Genomic DNA, 20,827 nt, shown 5'->3' on the forward strand with positions numbered 1-20,827 from the left:
TACTGTACACTTGTGCATGCACTATGCAGCATGTCAAGAACATAACTGTCATGCAGACACTGTCTTCGCAGTAGTAGTTTCAGTCTTGCTGAGTTAACAAACAGAGCAAGTAACAATCCTAATGTTTTATTTAAAACAACAAGTACATCACACTTTTATGCACTTCTGATAAATCATCACTATAAATCTAAGAAAAAAAACAAAGCAGCACTTTACAGCACTGTGTCAATCCAAGAGCAGTACACTTTTGCACATATGCAATGGAAGAACAAAGAAAAATGAAAAAAGAGTTTTCTTTACATCTTCATGAAGTGACATGTGCAAAACAAAAAATGTTTGTTCACCATCTATCACAACAACATCCTACTCTCACCTGCACATTGTTCCTGAATAACTCACCAACATTACACCAATTAGTTTTTCAATGGTGAACCCTGACCTTGATCTGAATTCGAGCATTTTTGGCAATTTCTCGATTTAGTTTGCTATTGAAACTTCTGGCATTCAAATTTTGTACATCGCAAGTGCCAGAAGTAATGCCATGCTCGGGAAAGATTGGTCATGTCCTGTACAAATGACACTTCGTGGATTGTGCGAAAAGATGAGAGAATTTCAGCATAGACAGGTGCATACCAGGTGTAGATGTGGGCAGCAGTGCCAACAGTGAAATCTTGTGGCGCTGTTTTGAAATCCAGAACTTATTTGGAATGACTAGCTAGGTGCAATCATAAGAAGGGTACTTTCGTATACCTTCAACCTTGAAGAAACAGCTTTGGAGGACAAGAATGATTCTAGAACGTTATGGCTAGTCATTGCATCCAAAGATATTGCCATTAGTGCTGCCGCTCCTCTCCACACATCTTCCGCTATTACAGTATGTCTAAGCTTTTACATCTCCATTATGCTATAATTCTCCTTTAAATGTAAATATACACTTCTGCTGTGCTTGCACAGCAAATTAATACATACCATAAGTAGAAATTAAGCATGTGCGCACTTTCATCTGAAGTATTGCTGATACAGACTGCACTACTTTTGCCTGCAACTTGTGCACTAAGAAAGCAAGCCAAGTTCAGGTACTCTCAATATCACCAGTCATTATCACCTGGCACTGAGCACATAGCAGCAAGAGTTGATTTTAAAATTCAGCAGGATTGGCTCTAACACAAACCTTGGCACCTCCTGCTGCCAAATATATCCGTCTCCATCTTTATTCAGAGCATATTGACAAAGACAACATGAGGCTACAAACAACCAAAGTGAGCAATGTGCACAATGAAGATCTAAAAAAAAAGTATGAAAAGTAAGCAAAACTCACTTAAAACAGGTAGACACAAAACTTAAAAATTTATGTAAAATAAAACTGGACAAGAAGTGAGCTAAACATAAACAAGTCAAGCAACAGAAACCATCGAACTGCTGATTAGAAAAAAAGTTGCAACAGCCACAACATAAAATTCAAGATAGCACAGAGTACACAATTTGATTTGAATTTTTTGGTCATTCATCATACTTTGAATTGTGCACCACTGCAGAGCACAAACATAATGTACAAAAAAATATTGCTATAACTAATACAGAAAAAAAAAAAAAAATTCAGCTGCAAGGGCATCATGATGCCCTCGTTTTAAGCATTCAAGAGAATATGTAGTTCCTTTAAGACTACAATATTTGCACTAATCAAATGCTCTGTGGCTGCTGCTAAAGTTCCTTATAATAATGAACTTCAGCCTCACTGTAGCCACATTTGTGCGGTTGCAACTAAATATAATGCAGCATGCACCTGCAAAAATGTACCAGTCTAAAAGAAGGAAGTCTTAGCTGTCTTCCTACGAGAAATAAAACTGGCTCCCAACAACCAGACCACAGCGGAAACAGATTTAAAGAAAAATTGTTGGCATGAAAAGAACACAATTTGTAGAAACTTCATGCGAAGAACACACTACTCTGTGCTGCATCATAAAATTGACTAGCAAATGCAACTAAGCTGTTTCCGTAACCCTAAATTGTTGTATGAGCAATGTTCGAGAGTTTCGGCCAAACCTCACCGCGCGCTGCATGCGCCTTGCCACACAATCGCCAACAACCTTTGCTGCACATCGCAGACTAGCATCACAGGTACAAACCGCAGTCCATTTGATTACTGCCCCAAATGTGGCTTCCATCACGTGCCATGCATCAAGTCTCACATATGCCCTACACACATCACGTATCACATCCCATATCAGCCAAGTCGATATGAGTTCACACTAAAGGGTTACCAAAGGCAAACATTCTCTTAAATCGATTGATCAACAACAATACATAAAATCTCATCATTTCTTTTGGACCAAGAGATGACTTAGTTGACGCAAAGGTCAAAGCATGTCACCAGAGAGAACAGCAAGTTGTGTGCAAGTGGCATCGCCCATGTCAAAGATCATGCACTGCTGAGCAATACTACCTCGGTGATTCACGGGGCTGCACAAAGAGGACGCCAAACTCGTGCAAGTAGCAACAGCAGAGCAGTGCGAAGAAATAACATCAGCAAATTTTTCCAAAGGGAAATTTTATAAGGTTAGCCAGACTAGATTTCCTTTCACAGTGAAATGAAATGTAACTATCCTATGGTTGCCATTAACCAGCAGTTAACAGCTATTTACCACATAAAAGGACACCACCAGAAAGGAGCTGGTGTATTTCACAATAGTGCCATATAATATTAGTGCTGGCATTTCAAAATCTTAAGCCACATTTTCGCAATGATTTTGTCAACCTTGCCCTACTTTTACATCACTTTCTAACTTAAAAAGGCAGTGATAAACATGGTAACTTCGGATATTCTGGAGCAGTAATCGCCCCGTTATGCTTGTTATGACATGCTTTGCCTTTGACAACCCTTTAAACAGACTGCTTTGGTGCAATAAGCAGGTAGTCTTCAGAAGCTGTACTGGCACACTGGCAGTCATTGGAACGGAAATTTAAAAGTGAAATGTACAGTCTTATACATTCAGCAAACACCTTCCAAATCTATGCTGCTATTCCTGTGGTAACAAAGCGCACAATTCTAATAATGCTACTAACACTAGAGACACACACATCAACATGCCTTTGATTTGCTCAACAAAAAAGTTCTTGAAGGCAGTGGGTTCCCAAACCTGTAGCATAATAGTACATACTTGTATCACATACCATGATGATGCCATCATCTTGCTACTTTGAACACAAACTTTTATTTTTCCGCAAGACCAGCTCCCCAGCTGAGAAACAATTTGTAAAAAGCAAAAGCATTAAAAATGAAACTTAATAATGACAACAATGGTGTGTGCATAAGAACATTACCAAATTAGGTGGCCTGCCTGTTCTCTTGCAAAATTTAACAAGGTAGCGAAACAAATGCCATTGGTGGCACGTGGTTAGTCCCTGACGTAAATAACAGGTCAAAGACCTGATAATTAAAATCTAATGTGCAAGCACTTAGCAGATGGCAAAAGCATGTGCTGCTCTACATTAAAATCCACTTCACTGGAGTTGGCAATCTGTCGAGTTTCCCGTTTCCGTAGAATTACAATCTCCTGAAGAATAAACAAACAAGAAAAGTACGCCCACCACAACAGAGTTTGTAGGATTAACATTTCAGCTCTCGCATGGCAACCTTGCTCACAAATAGTAATCCAAGTAACTTTCGTGGTTGATGTCTTCTTATGCATGTGGACGATATTTAAACTGATGCTTTGCTCGTCTAACTCAAGGGAGGCCAAAACGTTTGTTTGATTTAACCTTTCTTGTACTTTGATCTCTCTAAAATTTTGATCGCACGCTTTATCTTTAGGTGGCCAAAAACCCACCCCCACAAACAACCAGAAGGAAAGAAAAACGCGTGTAAAAATTTGTTGGCATTGCTCTATGAGATGCTTCATTCCACAAAACTTGAAAAACAAGCCTTCATGCCACATTTCTGCAATAGCGGATTCTCATCATGGAAGTTTTCCCTACACTTCCAATTTTGCTTCAGTTAAGTATTATGAACACTTCTAAAGTTAAGGCAAATAATTAAAATCTGCTAGCTGCAGTTTAACCAGGGTTGGCTGGGCAAATTGATTGCAACTATACTATGAAATGTGCATCTGCCCTTTCAGACACTTCATTCAAATGAGTTGAAATGCGGATGAAATGAGACTTCATTCAAATGAGTTACATTAACTTTCCTCCCTCTCTTCCACTTTGCATCCTTAATGTTTGCAGATAAGGCATCTGCAGCCAATCTCCTGTTCTGCAGTCCTTCCCAAGTTCTCCCTTTTGTGTGCAAATAAGACTATATATTCATTATCGTAACTATTTACATAAGTGCCATAATATTAAGCGTTACAAGACTGGCACAAACAACCATTCTCATACAATTCCTTTCTTTCAGCAAAATTAAAACTTCTATGCATCCCCTTGCACAACTCTCCAGGCTATTGCATGCAACCGAAGCAGTCATTGTTCAGATCCAGGGACAGTATAATGTAAGGATTCCTTTCACTCGCTTCTATTCATAATCATCAATCACTCACGACCGGCTGACCCCGGTGATATGTTGGTGGAGTGACGCCTGAACCAGTGACAAAACATAAAAAGGACTAGCACTCAAATCGAATCGTTACATTATTCCTGCCCATATCTCAACATCAACTTCTGTACACTATGGCCACTTTCAGTTGATCAGTTGAGGCACTCCTTGCCCATGCTACGGCCAAGATACTTCCGTAGCCTCAGCTTGCCATTCTTCTGCTTTGTGCTAGCGGACGACGCTGCCCCAGCACTGGCAGATGCTTCAGAGCGTGCCTTCTTAAGCATCTCATCGTTGTTGAGGCCCGTCAGGTACACGCCGTTATTGCCATTACGACATCGTGGGTCTCCAACAGGGTACTTGAGAGAAAATATCCACACGTCCAATGCATCCCGCATGTCCCAGCTAGCGTAGGTGAAGTAACGAGCAAAGTCCATCACACTGTACACCTGCAAGCAGAGAAGAAGAAGCAAGTCCTTCCATATAGCATTGAAAAATGTACACTGTCTATAATTTCACATTCGTCATTCCCTACTTTGCACAATATGAACAGATAGAGTAGATTTCCGTTCATTCAATCCTGATTAAAGGTCCCGGCCAGCCCCCATGCATTTCTACGAGCCCTAAGTTTCATTACTTCAATCCTAAAATGAGCCTTCACCGGATCACTCGAACTTTACCAGTGAGCATGCACGTGCCAGACCCCTATGGTGACCCTAACAGCGACCTCCTTAGTGGCAGCATCTTTCTCGGTGGAGCTTAGGGGATGGTGAATGCATTGAAGATTAACATGTCATCTGCCGTCGAAAACGCCTATTTTCAGCCTGCCCTAAGACGATTTTTAAACAATGACCACTGCACACAATGTCTGTGCACACAATCAGGTATTTACCCGATTCTAACGTGCACCTTTTTTTCACAAAGAATTCGGCCGAACATTGCTTGCATGGTGCAATCCAATACAAAATCCGAATTAACGAAAGCCAATTGTAAAGAGTAGGGAGTTTCCTTTTAGCATGAGCACAATACAATGTTCACTAATTAAATTCAGGAGTTTTACGTGCCAAAACCACGATTTCATTATGAGGCACATTGTAGTGGGGAACTCTTGATTGATTTCGACCACCTGGGATTCTTTAACACTTCCGTGACCGTGCCTATTCCCATCGAATGTATGCTATCGATGGTTAAATATTAGAATTTTGGCGCTCTCCGAACGCATTTGGACAGCTATCGCCATCTAATGGGTAAAGAGAAAGTGTTTTATCAGTTTCGCTTTTGTGTTTCCCTTTTCCACCATGCGAAGATATTTATAGAGCCTTCAGAGTCGGGGAGACGAGCGCTTGTACTTTTGAAGGTGGATTCGACGTCATGCGCTGCTTCTCCAAGGAAATGGCGAATTTCAATGGATTCCGATGCATCTGGGCTCGAATTTGTGGATTATAATAGCATCACAGACTTGCAAGACGGCTTTGATTTGTCAGACTTTAGTACGGACAGTAAAAGTGCAGTCAAACCACCCCAGAACGTCAACAGGCACCCACCAGTTATTTCCGCTTTCGTCTCGGACAGTTTCATCGCTGCCACACATTGATCTAAGTGTATCCGGCATGTTCTAAAGGTCACAGTTCTTATCTGCAGGGTGTAAATGTCGTTTGATTGGGACCGATCGACGGAAATTAACGGCAGGCAGCAACACAGAGAGTGGAGTTTTGTGCACGAATACGGCCGGGAGTGGACCTTGGCATGGTGCTCCGGAGTGCCGCGTGGCGGTTCACTAGGGCCAATGTTTTCCTATGTATCTAAAGCAACATTGTACATACAGAGCTTATATTTGCAGACTTAGTGCATTTGGCCGTTGAGTTCAAACGTATATTTCGAATATTTTTTATGTTTATTTTGTGCGAAGGAGCATTGATGTTTTTGTGCAACTTTCTCATTTTTGTTAGAATTTTCTGTTTTGATAATTATTTTCATAGTATTTTGAATAAATAGATTGTTTGAAATTAATAATATTGGCAAAGATAATTCTTTCCTCTACAATTTGATACTATACACTTTAATATCAAGCATTTTCTGTGGCAGGACAAAAAACATTTCCTAGACCCCCCGAAAACTACCAACTTTCCCATGGTCACAAAAGTGTTAACGTGCACCCAATGCATGGCACACGGGCGTTTTTGCCTTTCACCCTTTGAAATGCGGCTACTGCGGCCGGGATTTGATCCCGTGACCTCGTGCTTAGCAGCACAACGCCAAAGTCACTAAGCAACCACGGCGGGTAGAGGAGAACGTCATTGGGTGGTCAATTTTCTAAGAGTTACTGTGAAAATAAGTGGCAGCCACATGGAGCACACTTTTAATACAATTTCAGAGTGGCATCGCTGTGTGTGTGCATACGCATGCTTCTGTTGACATGACAGCTGAGCACGTGACAGTTGAGCTGAGAACATGACAGCTGAGCACATGGAGCCTTACCATAGCGCACATGAGCGCTGAAGAGATGGGCAGTGAAAGGGGCGTCGCACTGAGTAAAGCATTCAGGCAGAGGAACAGTGGTGCCACCAGGCTGCTGTCCCAAAGGTCCAATTCTCCGTCGGACACCGTTGTCAGCTGCAAATGTGCACACAATGAAATTAACAACATCTGCAAGGTATGATAACACAAAACAAAGTGTACCTGTAGTACGACTATAAATTCCTGGCACTAAGATTTCCCTTACGCTTTTGGGGATCAGGTTTGAGGCAAACTGTAATACAAGCTTAACAAAACACGTTGCAGGGCTAGTTGGTGATGCATTATATTTTCTTTCTTAAGAAAGTAATCCAGCGCTACTTTTTAAGACGGGTGCTGACTACATAGTTGGATTCAGCGCTTCAAGATCTACGTTTGAAGTACGAGTGGACATGTCACGAAAAGCTAACAAATATTGGTGTTTTTCATATAAAACTAAAATCGCCGCCATTACCGCTTGCCGGAAATGATGCAGAACCTGTGTGAGGTCTGAAGTGCTGTCCGTAATGAAGGACACAGTACACAGTAGTACGAACATAATAAAAGGGCATTTATTGCTCCTTCTATGCAAGAACACCAGCTAGCTAAAATATGTAGTGCAAGGTACAGTTTCTTAATGGAACAAGCCATGGAATCAAGGAAGGGCGACTAAACAGTAGAGGATACTGAGCATATGTTTGCCCGTACCCGACTACAATGCTCAAGAGGTCGTTTACGGGTGCTGTCTTGTGAATAGAAGTCCAAGCAAAGTGTGTTTGCCTGTGCCAGTGCTGCTTTGTGAAGCCGAATGGGGAAAATTTTAGTGGCTTACTCCGGCGTAACACAGCAGTGAGCGCACAGTCGGTCCACAAGTTCCTCTTGTGCCAGAGTCACCCACTTACGTTACCATCACGGTGAGCAGGTGTGTCGCCACCTCCCTTTCATTCTCGCATATTTTCTGGCTTATCGAGCCTCCTCTCATGGTAAGAGTGGGCAATGTACTAAACACAGCTCAGTTTGTTTTTCTGTGTAGTGTCGCTTTAACACTCTAAGGACATTTAATTAATGCAAACCAAACAATAGAGTAAGATCGTTTTCACTCACCACTAGCCTGATGGTGATCTTTGCAAAAGCAAAGCCATATGTGACCAGGAACATCACAGGGTGGGGTATCATGAGACCAGCCTTAAAGGTAGCCCACAGACACGCAGACAGGCTCAGAATGGCAGCCAGAGGGTACAACGTGTGCTCCTAAAACAAGCACGAAAACAAAGCAATTATTCCCCATTGAATGCTTCACTGCTGTTCATTGTTGCATGAAACTGTGTAAAAGCAGTTTCATATCATTTAGAACGCTGCTTGAACCCCAAAACAGCATATGTCATGCAGAGACCAGTTTGTGGACAAAGCAAAGCAGTTGCAAGCAACCAGTGCGTAGTTTTCATTTAAACATTTCAGTAGCATCACCGGCTCATATTTGTTATGATCCAGCTCGCTGAGTTGTCAGGCTCATCCATAACAACCTGCCACAGTATAGCACATTTGGTAAAAGCAAGCATGCTGCTATGTAAAAATAAAACGAGAAGAAAAATAGTAATAAAATATAGTTGCATACCGTACGGCGAGGAATCTTGACAAGACCATCAAGAGGAGTCTTGCCACCAAGGACAATGCGGATGTTGCCTAATGTCGCAAAGACCAGGCAGCAATAAGACAAAAACACCATGACCTCGCGTAGCTGAACACCGTAAAACACCTGCACAATGAAAGAAGGAACACAAGGCATTGTTTTTAATAAATAAAAAGTAATATTATAATAACAGAGGTTCAGGGCATTTACAAAGCTTAAGGGAATCTACCAACAATAACCTCCCTGGCTCTCAAATAGTGGCGACCTATGTAGCTGCCTTACTTGTGCAGACTTTCACACTAGTCACACACACAATGTCAGGAAGCTACCATGCCTACACCAATAAAAATTTTCCACTTCATGAAAAATGGTCATTACTATCCTCAAGAAATGAAATTTAGGTGTCTGTTTAGGCCTCATATGCGTACTTTCGTTTTTGCTGTCTCCAGTTTGTGTTACATATGTGTAGTTTTGGCTCTTGCGCTTAGATCAAGGTTCATGCTACCTTTAGCAATCATATGCATAAAGCCGTGACATAGCAATCTCGATTAATTGCACTTTATTGGGTGTTCTACTATAAAAATCCCGGTGATGTTTCATTCCCTGAGTACTGTATACTAACAGGGAAGATTCCAAACTAACAGAGGGTCCGAAAATCAGCCTCGCATTAAGTCGAATGTAGAAACGTTACACGTGGAGAATCCTACAAAATCTAATTATTGCAAGGCTAAATGAAGGTGGAGGATTCTATAGTGAAAAATTGCTCTTGCACGTTAATGAGGTGTCCATGCTCAACAAGGTCATAACACTCAGCATCTTTTAATATAGACTAGTCATGGTTACTTACGTTCTGCATCCACATATTTTGGCCATAGATAGCTGTTAAAAGGTGCACAACCATCATGGAACACTGACACTCGGAAACGTCCATCCTAGTGAAGAAAAGGAAAAGACCATCGTGTCATTGCCTTCAACCATCTGCAGCATGTGAGAAGCTGATACAATGACCAAGCACACCTTATACTATTTGAACAGCACAAGCAAACAGCAAATGAGTGGAAAAAAAAAAAAAAAAAAAGGAAACGGGACAGTAGCACGTGTGCAGAGTGATCAACAAGTGCACAATGGAGTAGGCACCTTCACTGCGAATTTTCGTAGGCCATTTCATTAGAGGGCCCTTAAACCACCTCCGATAATTCAAAAAACAATTGCGTGCTCCTCTCCGGGCTTTTCAGGTACCCTTTTCACACATTATGATGCTAACAGGGTCTCGCGTGTGACATCACCAGGGTAAAACCTGTCAATTGTCCATATATCCTCCCGAGACCCCCTCATACATCATACAGTTAAACCTCGATATGATGAAGTCGGTAAAATGGGCAATTTGCTTTGCTGCATCGAAATTTTGTTGTATTGAAATACAACCCTTAACAAAAATACCTACAGTCGCCGATCGATTTTTCTTACATGGAAGGAGCCGCAAAATTTCCCGAATCATCGGGCAATTAAAAAAAGCAAATTTGAATAAGAAAGAAAATTTATTTATCTTTACGACGGCAGTACGAATTAAGCGAAGCCAGCCACACTTTTATGTCTAGTCCCCCGCCGCAGCTGTGTCACCCGTAGTGGGACGACTCTATCATGAAAAGCGCCGGCAGCGGGGAGCGAATGCTTCGTCTGCCTCTCGGCTTCAAAGCATCTCCAAAAACTCAAGAGTACGCACCTTCCAGTACTAAACATACTAAACACACGCGAAGACAGCACACATGATGCCACGCCATCTCGACATGCCCACTCTTTTCACACGCAGCAGATTACCTCTAAAGCAGGGCACATAGGCTGCGTATGCACTCAGCCACACTAACAGCCGTGCTCAGCCACGGCCATGCTAGAAAAGGGGGCACGCACTAACCTGCCCCTCACTTCCCCGCGCTCGCGCGCATTTTGATTGTGTTACCGCGAGCTCGCTCCCCTCCTTTCCCCCTGCTCGCGTGAGAAGACAGCGCTCATCAAGCCACCATCCTTCTCGGCTCACCCTTGCATGCTTTCACTCGCACCTAAAGCATACAGCGCGTGCAACGTGATAGGATCATATCGCACTCCGCTTCAGCGGTAGCTCTTGGTCATGTGGCGCCAGCAGCCACATGTAATTCAACCATTTGACCACCTGCATCCATGGAAGTTTCCATTTATTGTCTCCGTATTCTTTCACGGAGGCAGTGAAATTTCGTTATAGTTGTGCATACTTCGTTATATTGAGGTTTTAAATACATGGTGCTCTATGGACAAAAAGTTATGAAAAGTCAAATACTTCGTAATATTGACAATTTCATTATATTGAAGTTTGTTATATCGAGGTTTAACTGTAGTATTGTATGCAACCTTCAATCCTTTTTAAAGTCACCTCAGAAACAATTGCATAAAATACACATCCCAAATATGAAGTCAGATGTCTGCGAAGCATATGAAAGTGGTTTGATAATGGTATTCATATTTAGGTTGACTTAATCTAGACTGCCGTGTCATCCCAGGCAACAAAACGTGCCAGTGAAGTCCGTTCTGAATACTGCAAAATTACGAGAAAATACAGGATGCAGCAAAAACATGGCAAGCCACTGTACGATGTTATGTCTTGATCTTTGAGTTCTGCCAAGGAAAACCGGTCTTTACCATAACAAACATGAGGTACTCACATGAGGCACTGAGGTACTCATGAGGGTGTCATGAGTACCTCAGTACCTCATGTACCTCAGTAACAAACATGAGGTACTGTGGTACTCAAATAAAAAAATGGGCTTTTTCACATTCGTAGCGTACAAGTCGATAATAAGAATCAACTTAGAAAGTGGTTGTGCCCTTAAGCTGCCTTGAGGTCTCAAGTTGCTGTCTCAGGCAAATACTGAAACGACACCTTCAATGCTTCTCTTAACAGATTTATCAGGAGCATTCTCACATCAACTGTCAGACATGATATCACAATGGACCGCGAGCGTTAACAACACAATGGTTTCAGATTGCTGACTACAAGGAATTCCTGCTGATAACAAGCCAGAGGGTGGCCACTTACTGACAGAAAAAAGTACATGCACAGCAAGAAACATATGCAGGAAGTGAGTGGCAAGAAGCCTCACAGGAGGAGCTCCTTCTGGGCAAGAAGATCAAAGAATGTCAAAACTGAAGGACAACTCACTTGCCAAAGACCATTACATGAGTCACATAGTCCTGCCAGTGGGTTGAATAGAATGCCAGCGCAGATAGGAAAAAGAAAGTGACCAGGAGCGCAGGAGAATCCCCCAGTTGCATGGCAATGGAAACAGATGTAGTGACAAAGACTGTAAAAAAAATAAAAATAAGTTTGTGGGGCACTCAAGTCAGTCCTGTGTGCCGTCCAACATGACAGACTTACACATAGCTTGAACAGAACTTAATCGTAAACAACACATCAGTCTATGTATTTGATAAAATCCTAGCTAGGTTGTTTGTGTCCTGCAGCAGGTGCACAGTACAGCCTCTGCCAAAAGTTTTAAAGTCACTGCTCCCTCGGCAAAAGCTGTGGCTGTTACCTGTGACAGGACTCTTGCAACAACTTGGGCATATTGAAGCTCACAGGTGTGAGGGGTACTGCTCCTCCAGGTTCCATACAGAATGCAGTAAGTGGAACACTAATCAAAGCTATGGTAGACTCAAAACTCCTGGCAAAAGCTGTCGATGCTTTTCTGTATTTGTATTTGTTTCACCACAGAGCAGCAAAAAAAAAAAAAAAAAAAGATGCCTGTGCATTTTGCTTGTACCACAGCTGGCACTCAAGGGAAGCTGGCTATTTATTTAAGTAAACCAAATAACAGAAAAGCACACACCTACTTCCTTACCTCGTCTAGTCTAACGAGTTCACTTTTACTGATGGATGCACAGCTCAATGTTGTAAGAGTTATCACAGCAAAATACTTAGGGTTTTCTTAACTGGTCAAGGCCAATAAAAACATAAGCCAAGTTTGCTTGCAAAGTTGCAAAGAGAAAGCTAAAGGTTCTGACTGATGACATAAAGGTTGTGGTCAACTATCCCAGTAATTCAAACTTGTACTGCTTTGCGCTAATGGTCAAAATATTAGTTGGTACACAGCATCTTCAACACATTAATGCCATGTAATGCAAAATGGCACACGCTTAATTCAAGCTTCTTGTGGCATCATGATATACAGGACTGCTGCTGAGAAAGAGCAGTTTTGGTAAGCATTTGTGCCTGAATACCAATTTTCACATAGCAGTGCAGAATTATTATGATTAAAGGGGCCCTGTGACACTTTTTTAACGTGATAAGTAAGCCCGATTATGTGCTACTCAAAGGTGTAATGAACCTCTTTTCCAATTATTATTTCTGTACATGCGTCAAAGAAACTACAATGTTGCTAAAAACAGCTGCTCATTTTTTCCACTTCCTCGTGTACACACCACACAACGTGCCCGTTATATACCGATAAACACAATGGCTTTTAATTTGACAAATTTTGTTAGACAACTAAGCAGTGCATCTGGCAGAAGTAAACACAAAGAAATGACATCACTGAAAGGAAGTGGCACCATCTGGTGGCAGAGGACGATACTATACGGTGTCAACATTATGGCCTCCAACATTGGGCAGTGTGAGAGGGGGTATTATCACCCTGTCTGGAGGCCACGCCAATATCAAAGCTGGTGAGGTTAGTTCTGCATAGTTTAAGCGGCCCAACCTCAAGCATAGTAAAAATGACAAAGAGGAAGAGAAGGCCCAACAGCATTGAAGGGGCATTTGCAAAAAACGTCTTGCAAGACGTCCTATAATACCAGACACATTAATTAACTTTCACACATAGATAGTGTTACAGGCCCTCTAAGCAGTTCAGGCACTGGTGCACAAAAAAAAAAAAAAGGGATTTAAAAGTAAAATTTTGGCATATGTCACCAGCCTCAAAGCTACAGTATATATTTTTTGTTTCAAGATTCACTTGCTTTAATTTGTCATTTAGATTTGATTAATACAATGCCTTGCAATATAATACGAAACCATTAACAGTTAAAACATGAAATTAGCAATATGTAAATATATGAGTTATCATGAGCATAATGTAACTAACAACTTGCACTTACACAGTACATAAAGGGTTATGCTGCTACAAGTGTGCTTGCCCGCTTGTTAACGATTACTAAAAGCATTTCAAGGGCTGCAGCATGATTGCTGGAAAAGCATCATACAGTAAGAATAAACTAAAAATGAAACTTGTTAATTTTACTAGCAACAGCAGATATAAACAACAGTAACTAGCATTGATAAAATAACCTAATTAGTTCTAGTAACTGCATGTGTAAGCAGCTAGCAGCTAGTTAGTATACATTCATACAACTTCCAAATTAATGCAAATTATTAGCATAAACCTGTGCTGATATGAGCAACAGCAGTTAGTAGTAAGCACTCTGACCATTTTCCACTTATGCGAGCCAAGAGCAACCACCTGTCCTTCATGTCATGTTAGCACAAGAACAAAAAGGTCATTTTTTTACTTGCATTTAATCAACTAAAGTTTAAAAATCCTGATCAATGTGTGAAAATGAAGCTAAGCTGTATTGTTGTGCAACACAGTCGTTAATTGAATAACTGGCATCAATCGGACATCCAAGAACTCAAATTAATAATTAGAAAAGCTTAATTAGAAAGGTGTAGAGCATCAAACAAATCACCTCTAGGCACTGTTCCTCTCAACCCCCACCCCTTGAGAAAATATAAATAAAAAAGAAACATGGCACTTCCATTTGGAAATTTCCTCCAAGAACTGAAGAGCAGGTCACTATGTAATAATATTCGAGTGCCATTATTGCACCAACATTAACCCACAGAGTTCCATGCTAAGAGTACAATACAAAAATCTGGTGCCAGTGTCAGTATAGACACTAGTATGACAGCTAGGACAGCATTGGAATGATGGACTGCTCAGTGATTTGTCTAAGCTTTGCCCTTCTAGCTTTGCACTGCCCAGTCGAAGCTACTAATTTGTAATCACAAATTCTACATACGGCAATGCTTAGTCTCAATTATTCTGCAATTTCCAAACTTAACTGCTTCGAATGATTGCAGACAAAATGAATACTTTAAAATTTTTTAACAAAACATTCACACACAGTAAGTTATTACTATCATCTATAATTCTAAATTTAGTGACACGCATACTCAAGAATGTTAAGATTTGATTTATGCATTGAAAGTTAGTAATAAAATGGATCAGTCATAAGCATAAAACACTTAAATATCCCCCCAAAAAAACATTGTGAGGCAAGCACACTACCTAAATGAATATCAAAGAACAATGACGGAACTGCACTGAGCTTTCTCAATGAATCCATGCCAAACAGAAAAATCCATGTGCCACCAAAGATTGCCATGGCCCTTCAGAAATTTCCAGTGCCAAATTGCAGTCCAGTAAGGAATTATTTGGCAGCACCCACCATTTAATGTTGCCACAGCTCCCCTCCCAAGTCACACATCAGTGGTAACAATCTTTTGCTCCTCTGATGGCTCATGCAGCGCCCCATCCACAACCTGGCAAAAGCTTGCAAGACAACAGTGTTAGGTAATTGAGTTGATGCTCTGCAACCATTGAGGTGGAAATGTTTGCAGGGTGTCTAGTTAATCGCTCTTTATGAATATTTCTCTGTTTTTCATGTTCCCCGCCAACTATCTTAGTACAATTTGCAATATTGTAAAAGCGACAATCTCCAAGAAGTACACATTGTTGAACTGTTATATCAAATTTCTGGATTAGTATTCATAAGGAAAATAAAAATTAAAAAAAAATGCTAAGCACCCCTGATCAACATCTTCCCACTTGCACATTTGTGGTGAGCAGTCCATCTTTAACATGCACTGAAAAGAGACTAAGTCAGTTTAGAGTGGTAGATGGTTAGCGGTAGATGGTAGGTGGTTTAGAGTGGTTTAGAGTGGCAAAACTCTATCTGCTCTTATTTAGAAAGAAGAAAAAGGTTGAACACTAGTAGACAAAGTGAATGCCCAAGTTTCTCTTCCGGAATTTTTCACTCAAAGAGCAGCATAACTCAAATCAGTCTGATGTCATGAATTCCACAGTATTTTTCTTATTTTTTTTTATTTGGGGCTTTCTGTATCACGAATAAGTTTCTATGCTCTATCTTTGAGTACTTCAAAATTCACTGTGTTTTTCATTATCAAACATTTCACTAGCACCAAGAAGACTTTGCCAAGAGAGAGAAAAAAATAGAAAGAGGAAACTTAGGAAGGTTAATCCGAGAAGTGAGCTATTTGCTACCCTTCGCAGGAGAATGTGAATACAGGAATTTTGGCAACTTGTAGTAGCAGTATTTCAAATAAACCTGCCGCTGCCAAAATCTACAACATCGGAGATAGCCAGTGTGCAAATTACAAGGTGGTGTTCCCACCAATCTTTCGCTCACATATTCCTTCTTGCTTAAATTGCTTAACAAGCCTTCGTTCACACGAAGGCTGCTCGAGTCGCAATTTCTGAAGTGCAACCTATCAATCTAAGTTGGTTCTATTTAGTGTAGCTTTAGTGTAGAAATGTGCTTTACAGTAAAATTTTCAGCTCACAATTTGGCAGAGCCGGTTGGCTATGATGAGAAGCCAAGATATAGTCTAAAAAATTGTCCATTTAACATGTCTCCCATACTGTTAATTTTACAGCGTAAGCTGTTATGGGCTCATTCCAATAGCCGTTTCGGGTCGCGATGATGCTGCCGCCGGCGGCTCCCGCCGCGTAACCGCTATCGCCGGAAACGCGAAAAAAAGTACCCGATTCCCACTGGGATCAAACCCGCGCCTGCTGCGTGGGAGCCGGATACTCTACCACTGAGCCACGCAAGCGCTTTCTATCATACCGCGGAAAATACCCTTTTAATGCAAGCACGCAGGGGGAGACAGCTTGAGCCTCCACTAGTATGGTGGCGCCATCTAGGTAAGATGCCTGCAAATGTGGCATCCGCAGGCACAGACGACAATATGCGATTCAGAGGAGGGACGCAATCGATGTGCTCCTGAGCCACCGTCAGTGTGGTGGCGCCATCTAGTTAAGGTGCCTGCAAACGCAGCGCACGAGGCGAACAAGACTGCCGCGAAGACCCTGTTGTGCGTGGTGCCCAAATTGGAGCTACTCTTGAGCCGCTCCACCAGCTTACGCTGTGACTGTGCTGCGTGTGCCACGCAGGCCTGTGACTTTTTTTTGACAGTTTTCCTGACAATACCACAAGTTTTACGAATTCCCTGATGATTACATATTTTCAGTTTTCGAGGTCGCTAGACACCCTGCTTAACACATCCTGAACAGTTTTTAAAAATTCTTCCCTCTTATTGAGGTGCAATAGTTTTCAAGATGCAAAGTCATATGCTAACAGTCATATCAACAGTCTGAAAAACGAATTATTCACCTCATCCTTGTGGAGCAGTGAGCTCAGAAAACCATTTTCTGTGAAAGTGAAAATGCCATGGAGCCAGAGAGGCACATGCAAGGCAACAATGATAACAATGGATGAAGAAGCTCCACTGAACAGCCAGACCATTTCACACATGTCCCCCAAAACAGTGGTCAAGCCTGTATCCTACAGCTGCCAAAATGGGACAGGGTATGATCATGGTAGCTAATTAGAGTTACTGCAAGGCAGCAAGCAAGCATTGCTGTTAATGGATTGATATAGTCACCTTATCCCGTTCTGACAAACTGCTAAACTACATAGTTACGAGTTACAGACAGGCGAAAAGAAGCATGACCTAACACAATACCTGTGATCAGGACCTTTTTACAATTTAACATTAACAATCAGGACACTAACAGCGTTGTACAAGGATGTCTACAATAAACTTCAAACTTCAATATATGAAAAACATTACATAAAGATGGCTGCACCGCTTTACACCCTGCTAGTCAAAATTGTGCTTAATGGCAGCTTCAGTAAAAACTGCTGAGGCTGCTGGTGCCTGTATTACTTTAGCTGGCAAACAAATAACATGCATAGAAAAATCGGCAGTCCCAGCAGTCCTTATGTCAGGCCAAAACAAGGGTCACAGTACAACAGCATTGAATGCATTGAATGACATGATGATTAAATATAACAATGAAGGTAAGTTATATAAATTTCTAGTAAATCCTGTGCTATGACAGCCCAACAAGATCATAACAGATCAAGCCTGTCTGCCCTACAAGTAGATTATCAATCAGAAGTAGCAAAGGCACAAATATCATGCTAGGGCAGTTCAAATTCAGATTCCACAATGTAACAGCACAAAAGCATGTGTGGATGTTTTCTAAAAAGTCCTTCCCATGGCTATGATTATTTTATCATTTATGGGAATACAAGTTCAAGGAAAAGTCTACATATAAAGAATTCAAGAAAATTGCACAAGTATTGTATTTGCACGATTATAACGCAAGCCTTTTTTAAATTTTTTTTTTTTTTAATTTCCATCCTCACAATGTGCCTTGCATTCCATTTGGGTTCGTGAAACACATACTTGCAAGATACACATATTTTTTTAGAGATCGAAAGTCCCACCTCGTCTTATATTAGTGGTTGCGTTATTTACGTGCAAGTATAATAGTTAATAAAGCAATCCATTTAACAGGGACTACAATCCAGTTGCACATTCCATTCGTACCTTGCACAGCAATACTAAGTAACAAGACTATTTAATGATGCACTCATTTTCCACACATCAGGCTTAACCAGAACAAATGGGGAAGATTGTGCTACTAGCTCCACTTGCATCATCATCTAATGTACATAAACATAATCAAGGATTGATTCCACCACCAATCTATGTGCTGCATGTTTTTTCTTTTTTTTTTGTCTTGGTAAATGGCAATGCCAGTGAGATCAGTTGGCAAGTTTCACTTTTCTGTGGCCGAGTTCGAAGGGGGCACCAGTTTTCTATATATTTCAGATGCAGCACTGAGTGATACAGGTGTACTGGACATACTAAGTAGGTTAATTTTTGAAGTCATGGGTTCAGCCTAAAATTCCATGCTGGGTTTACTACCAGAACAAATGTGCACAAACTATGGAGTGCAACCCAATACAAGACTGTCTCATTTTACAGCAGCACAGGCAATACCAACAGCATTATTAAATGGAGGAGACTCACATCCTATCAACATGCAAGGTTTGGAACTGATCCTGCCAGAGGTGCAAGTAAAAGAGCTTCTCAGAGCTGTCCCGTCAAATGTGCAAGTTCTGACACACACCGAGGGCCACGCTCTCGACTGATCACTTTCGGCTTGTGTTGGTTGGTCAAACTATTAAGATCAGACATGATCGCAGAAATTAACGAGTAGATGCAACCCCATTACCATTATTTTTCATATGCACAGATACCAAGTGCGCTGACCTGTAGGCAGCAAAGTGCAACTGGAATTAATGCTCGATGCTAAAGCGGGTTACTACGCCTCATCATTGTTGCCAAAAGTAATCAATCGGAGGTATGGCTCCAGCTACAATGCTCAGTAACAAAAGAGATGACTACATCTGCACAAGTAAGGAATTTCTTTCAACCACTACAGCAGTGAAGAACAGGCATTAAGCAAATATGAGAGCAGACTCACAAGTAGACAGGGCATCACAACCATGGTCATAAACTTCCTCCAGGGCGGTATTCTGCACCTTGATGGCCTGTTTGCCATCTAAAGCGTCCAGCAGTTGGTACAGGAACAAAGACAATGCACACAGCACAAAGGTCCACCATGGCGCCTAGTTACCAGAGTGACGGTGAGGGGTAGAGAGAGAGAGAGAGAGAGAGAAAGAAGACGCGGCAGCCCTCTGCCTGTTAGTCCAACTTGCCAATTTGTCCATAGATCACACGTTGAGCCCCCTGTTTTCCTTTTTTTTTTTTTCAGAGGCAGGAAGCAGCGGAATTTTTCCACAGTGCATACGTAAATGCAACTCTTTTTGCTCACACCACGGCCAGTGCAGATAGCAGCAAGTAAGACAACAACAACATTTTCCTTCTCAAAGCGCATACACAGGAATTCAAACTAGTCTTAAATATACTTGACACTATGAGCATAGTTATCGACACTACATGATATTTGGTTGGCAAACTAATCTAACCATTTATTTATTCATTCTCATGAAAGAAAAAACAATTCTTTAGAAATCAAGAAACAAAAAGCTATGTATAGCTTTGAAAAATGTGAAATAAAGCTGATTTGAAAACATTTAACTGTGGCATGTGTGTGTTTGTGTGCCTTTTGCGATGTTCAAACTAAGCTCACATGCATAGCCAGATGCACATTTTAGAAACCATTCCTTTTCCCGAAATTATGACATCTACTGTGACAGTAAACTGAAGGAAAGAAATGGGCTTCTCCCTTTTACAGACGTAAATTTTAAACTGGCAGTCTACTAAATCCTAAGAGAACGTAACGTGCCTCAATCTCTATAAAACCATTCCTAGAACATGGAGGTCTATGAGCCCAATAATGAAACTATTTTGCAGACCTAGCTAAACCAAAACCACCAGCTTTAGCATCTCCCTACCACTATTAACAGTTGGCACACGTGGTGGCAAGAAAAAATAATTAAAGACAATTTTACTGTACTTGACCAATACTCTACTGGAACATGAGCAAGGCTAATTGGCAATCATTTTTCTCATTACTTGCCTGTCCATGATTAGGTTGATTTCAATTGTGGGTTTAAAATATATAACTGTGCCATAGCAGGTAGTTAATCATGGCTCAAATTTTAAGACTTATTTAAACGAATAAAAAAGAAATGATCCTCTCAGGTTTTACGGGGCAAAACCATGAAGCGATTATGAGGCACATGGTAATCGCGGACTCTGGATTAATTATGACCACCTGGGGTTCTTTAATGTGCATCAAAATCCAAGTACACAAGCGTTTTTTTCATTCCGCCCTCAGTGAAATGTGGCCTCCACGGCCAAGATCGAATCAGCAACTTCAAGCCTCAGCAGTGCAGAGTCGTAGTCGTTGAACTTACAAGGCGAGTCCATTTAAACAAACAGAAAGAAAAAAGGAAGTTTTAGGCCGCTCTGAACAGCAATGAGGCTCTCCACTCAGTAGAAATGCATTAACTGTTTGCTTTTCTTTTACGTCCTTGTATATAGGTTACGTGGGCCTTGTGAATAAGCATTTTTCAAAGAA

The 20,827-nt window shown here is 41.2% G+C and overlaps 2 protein-coding genes across 5 annotated transcripts in view; both read right to left on the minus strand.

Moving 5' to 3' along the window:
* Positions 1–20,827, minus strand: part of LOC119449908 (zinc finger protein 143) — a 312,907-nt gene that overhangs the window by 254,202 nt on the left and 37,878 nt on the right. The window lies entirely within an intron of this gene.
* Positions 111–20,827, minus strand: part of LOC119449909 (cholinephosphotransferase 1-like) — a 28,036-nt gene continuing 7,319 nt past the window's right edge. For 3 of the 4 annotated variants that reach the window (XM_037713192.2, XM_037713194.2, XM_049665512.1), the window contains exons 4-10: positions 19,265–19,409; positions 11,845–11,986; positions 9,502–9,586; positions 8,640–8,780; positions 8,129–8,275; positions 7,010–7,144; positions 111–4,980 (exon numbers count right to left, since the gene is read on the minus strand). In XM_037713192.2, the coding sequence (XP_037569120.1) occupies positions 4,684–4,980; positions 7,010–7,144; positions 8,129–8,275; positions 8,640–8,780; positions 9,502–9,586; positions 11,845–11,986; positions 19,265–19,409 (1,092 nt within the window). In that variant the 3' untranslated portion in view covers positions 111–4,683. The remainder of the gene's footprint in view (positions 4,981–7,009; positions 7,145–8,128; positions 8,276–8,639; positions 8,781–9,501; positions 9,587–11,844; positions 11,987–19,264; positions 19,410–20,827) is intronic. The other variant, XR_007466364.1, reaches the window with a different exon arrangement.

This window comes from Dermacentor silvarum, chromosome 4 (assembly GCF_013339745.2).
Source record: "Dermacentor silvarum isolate Dsil-2018 chromosome 4, BIME_Dsil_1.4, whole genome shotgun sequence".
NCBI lineage: Eukaryota > Metazoa > Arthropoda > Arachnida > Ixodida > Ixodidae > Dermacentor > Dermacentor silvarum.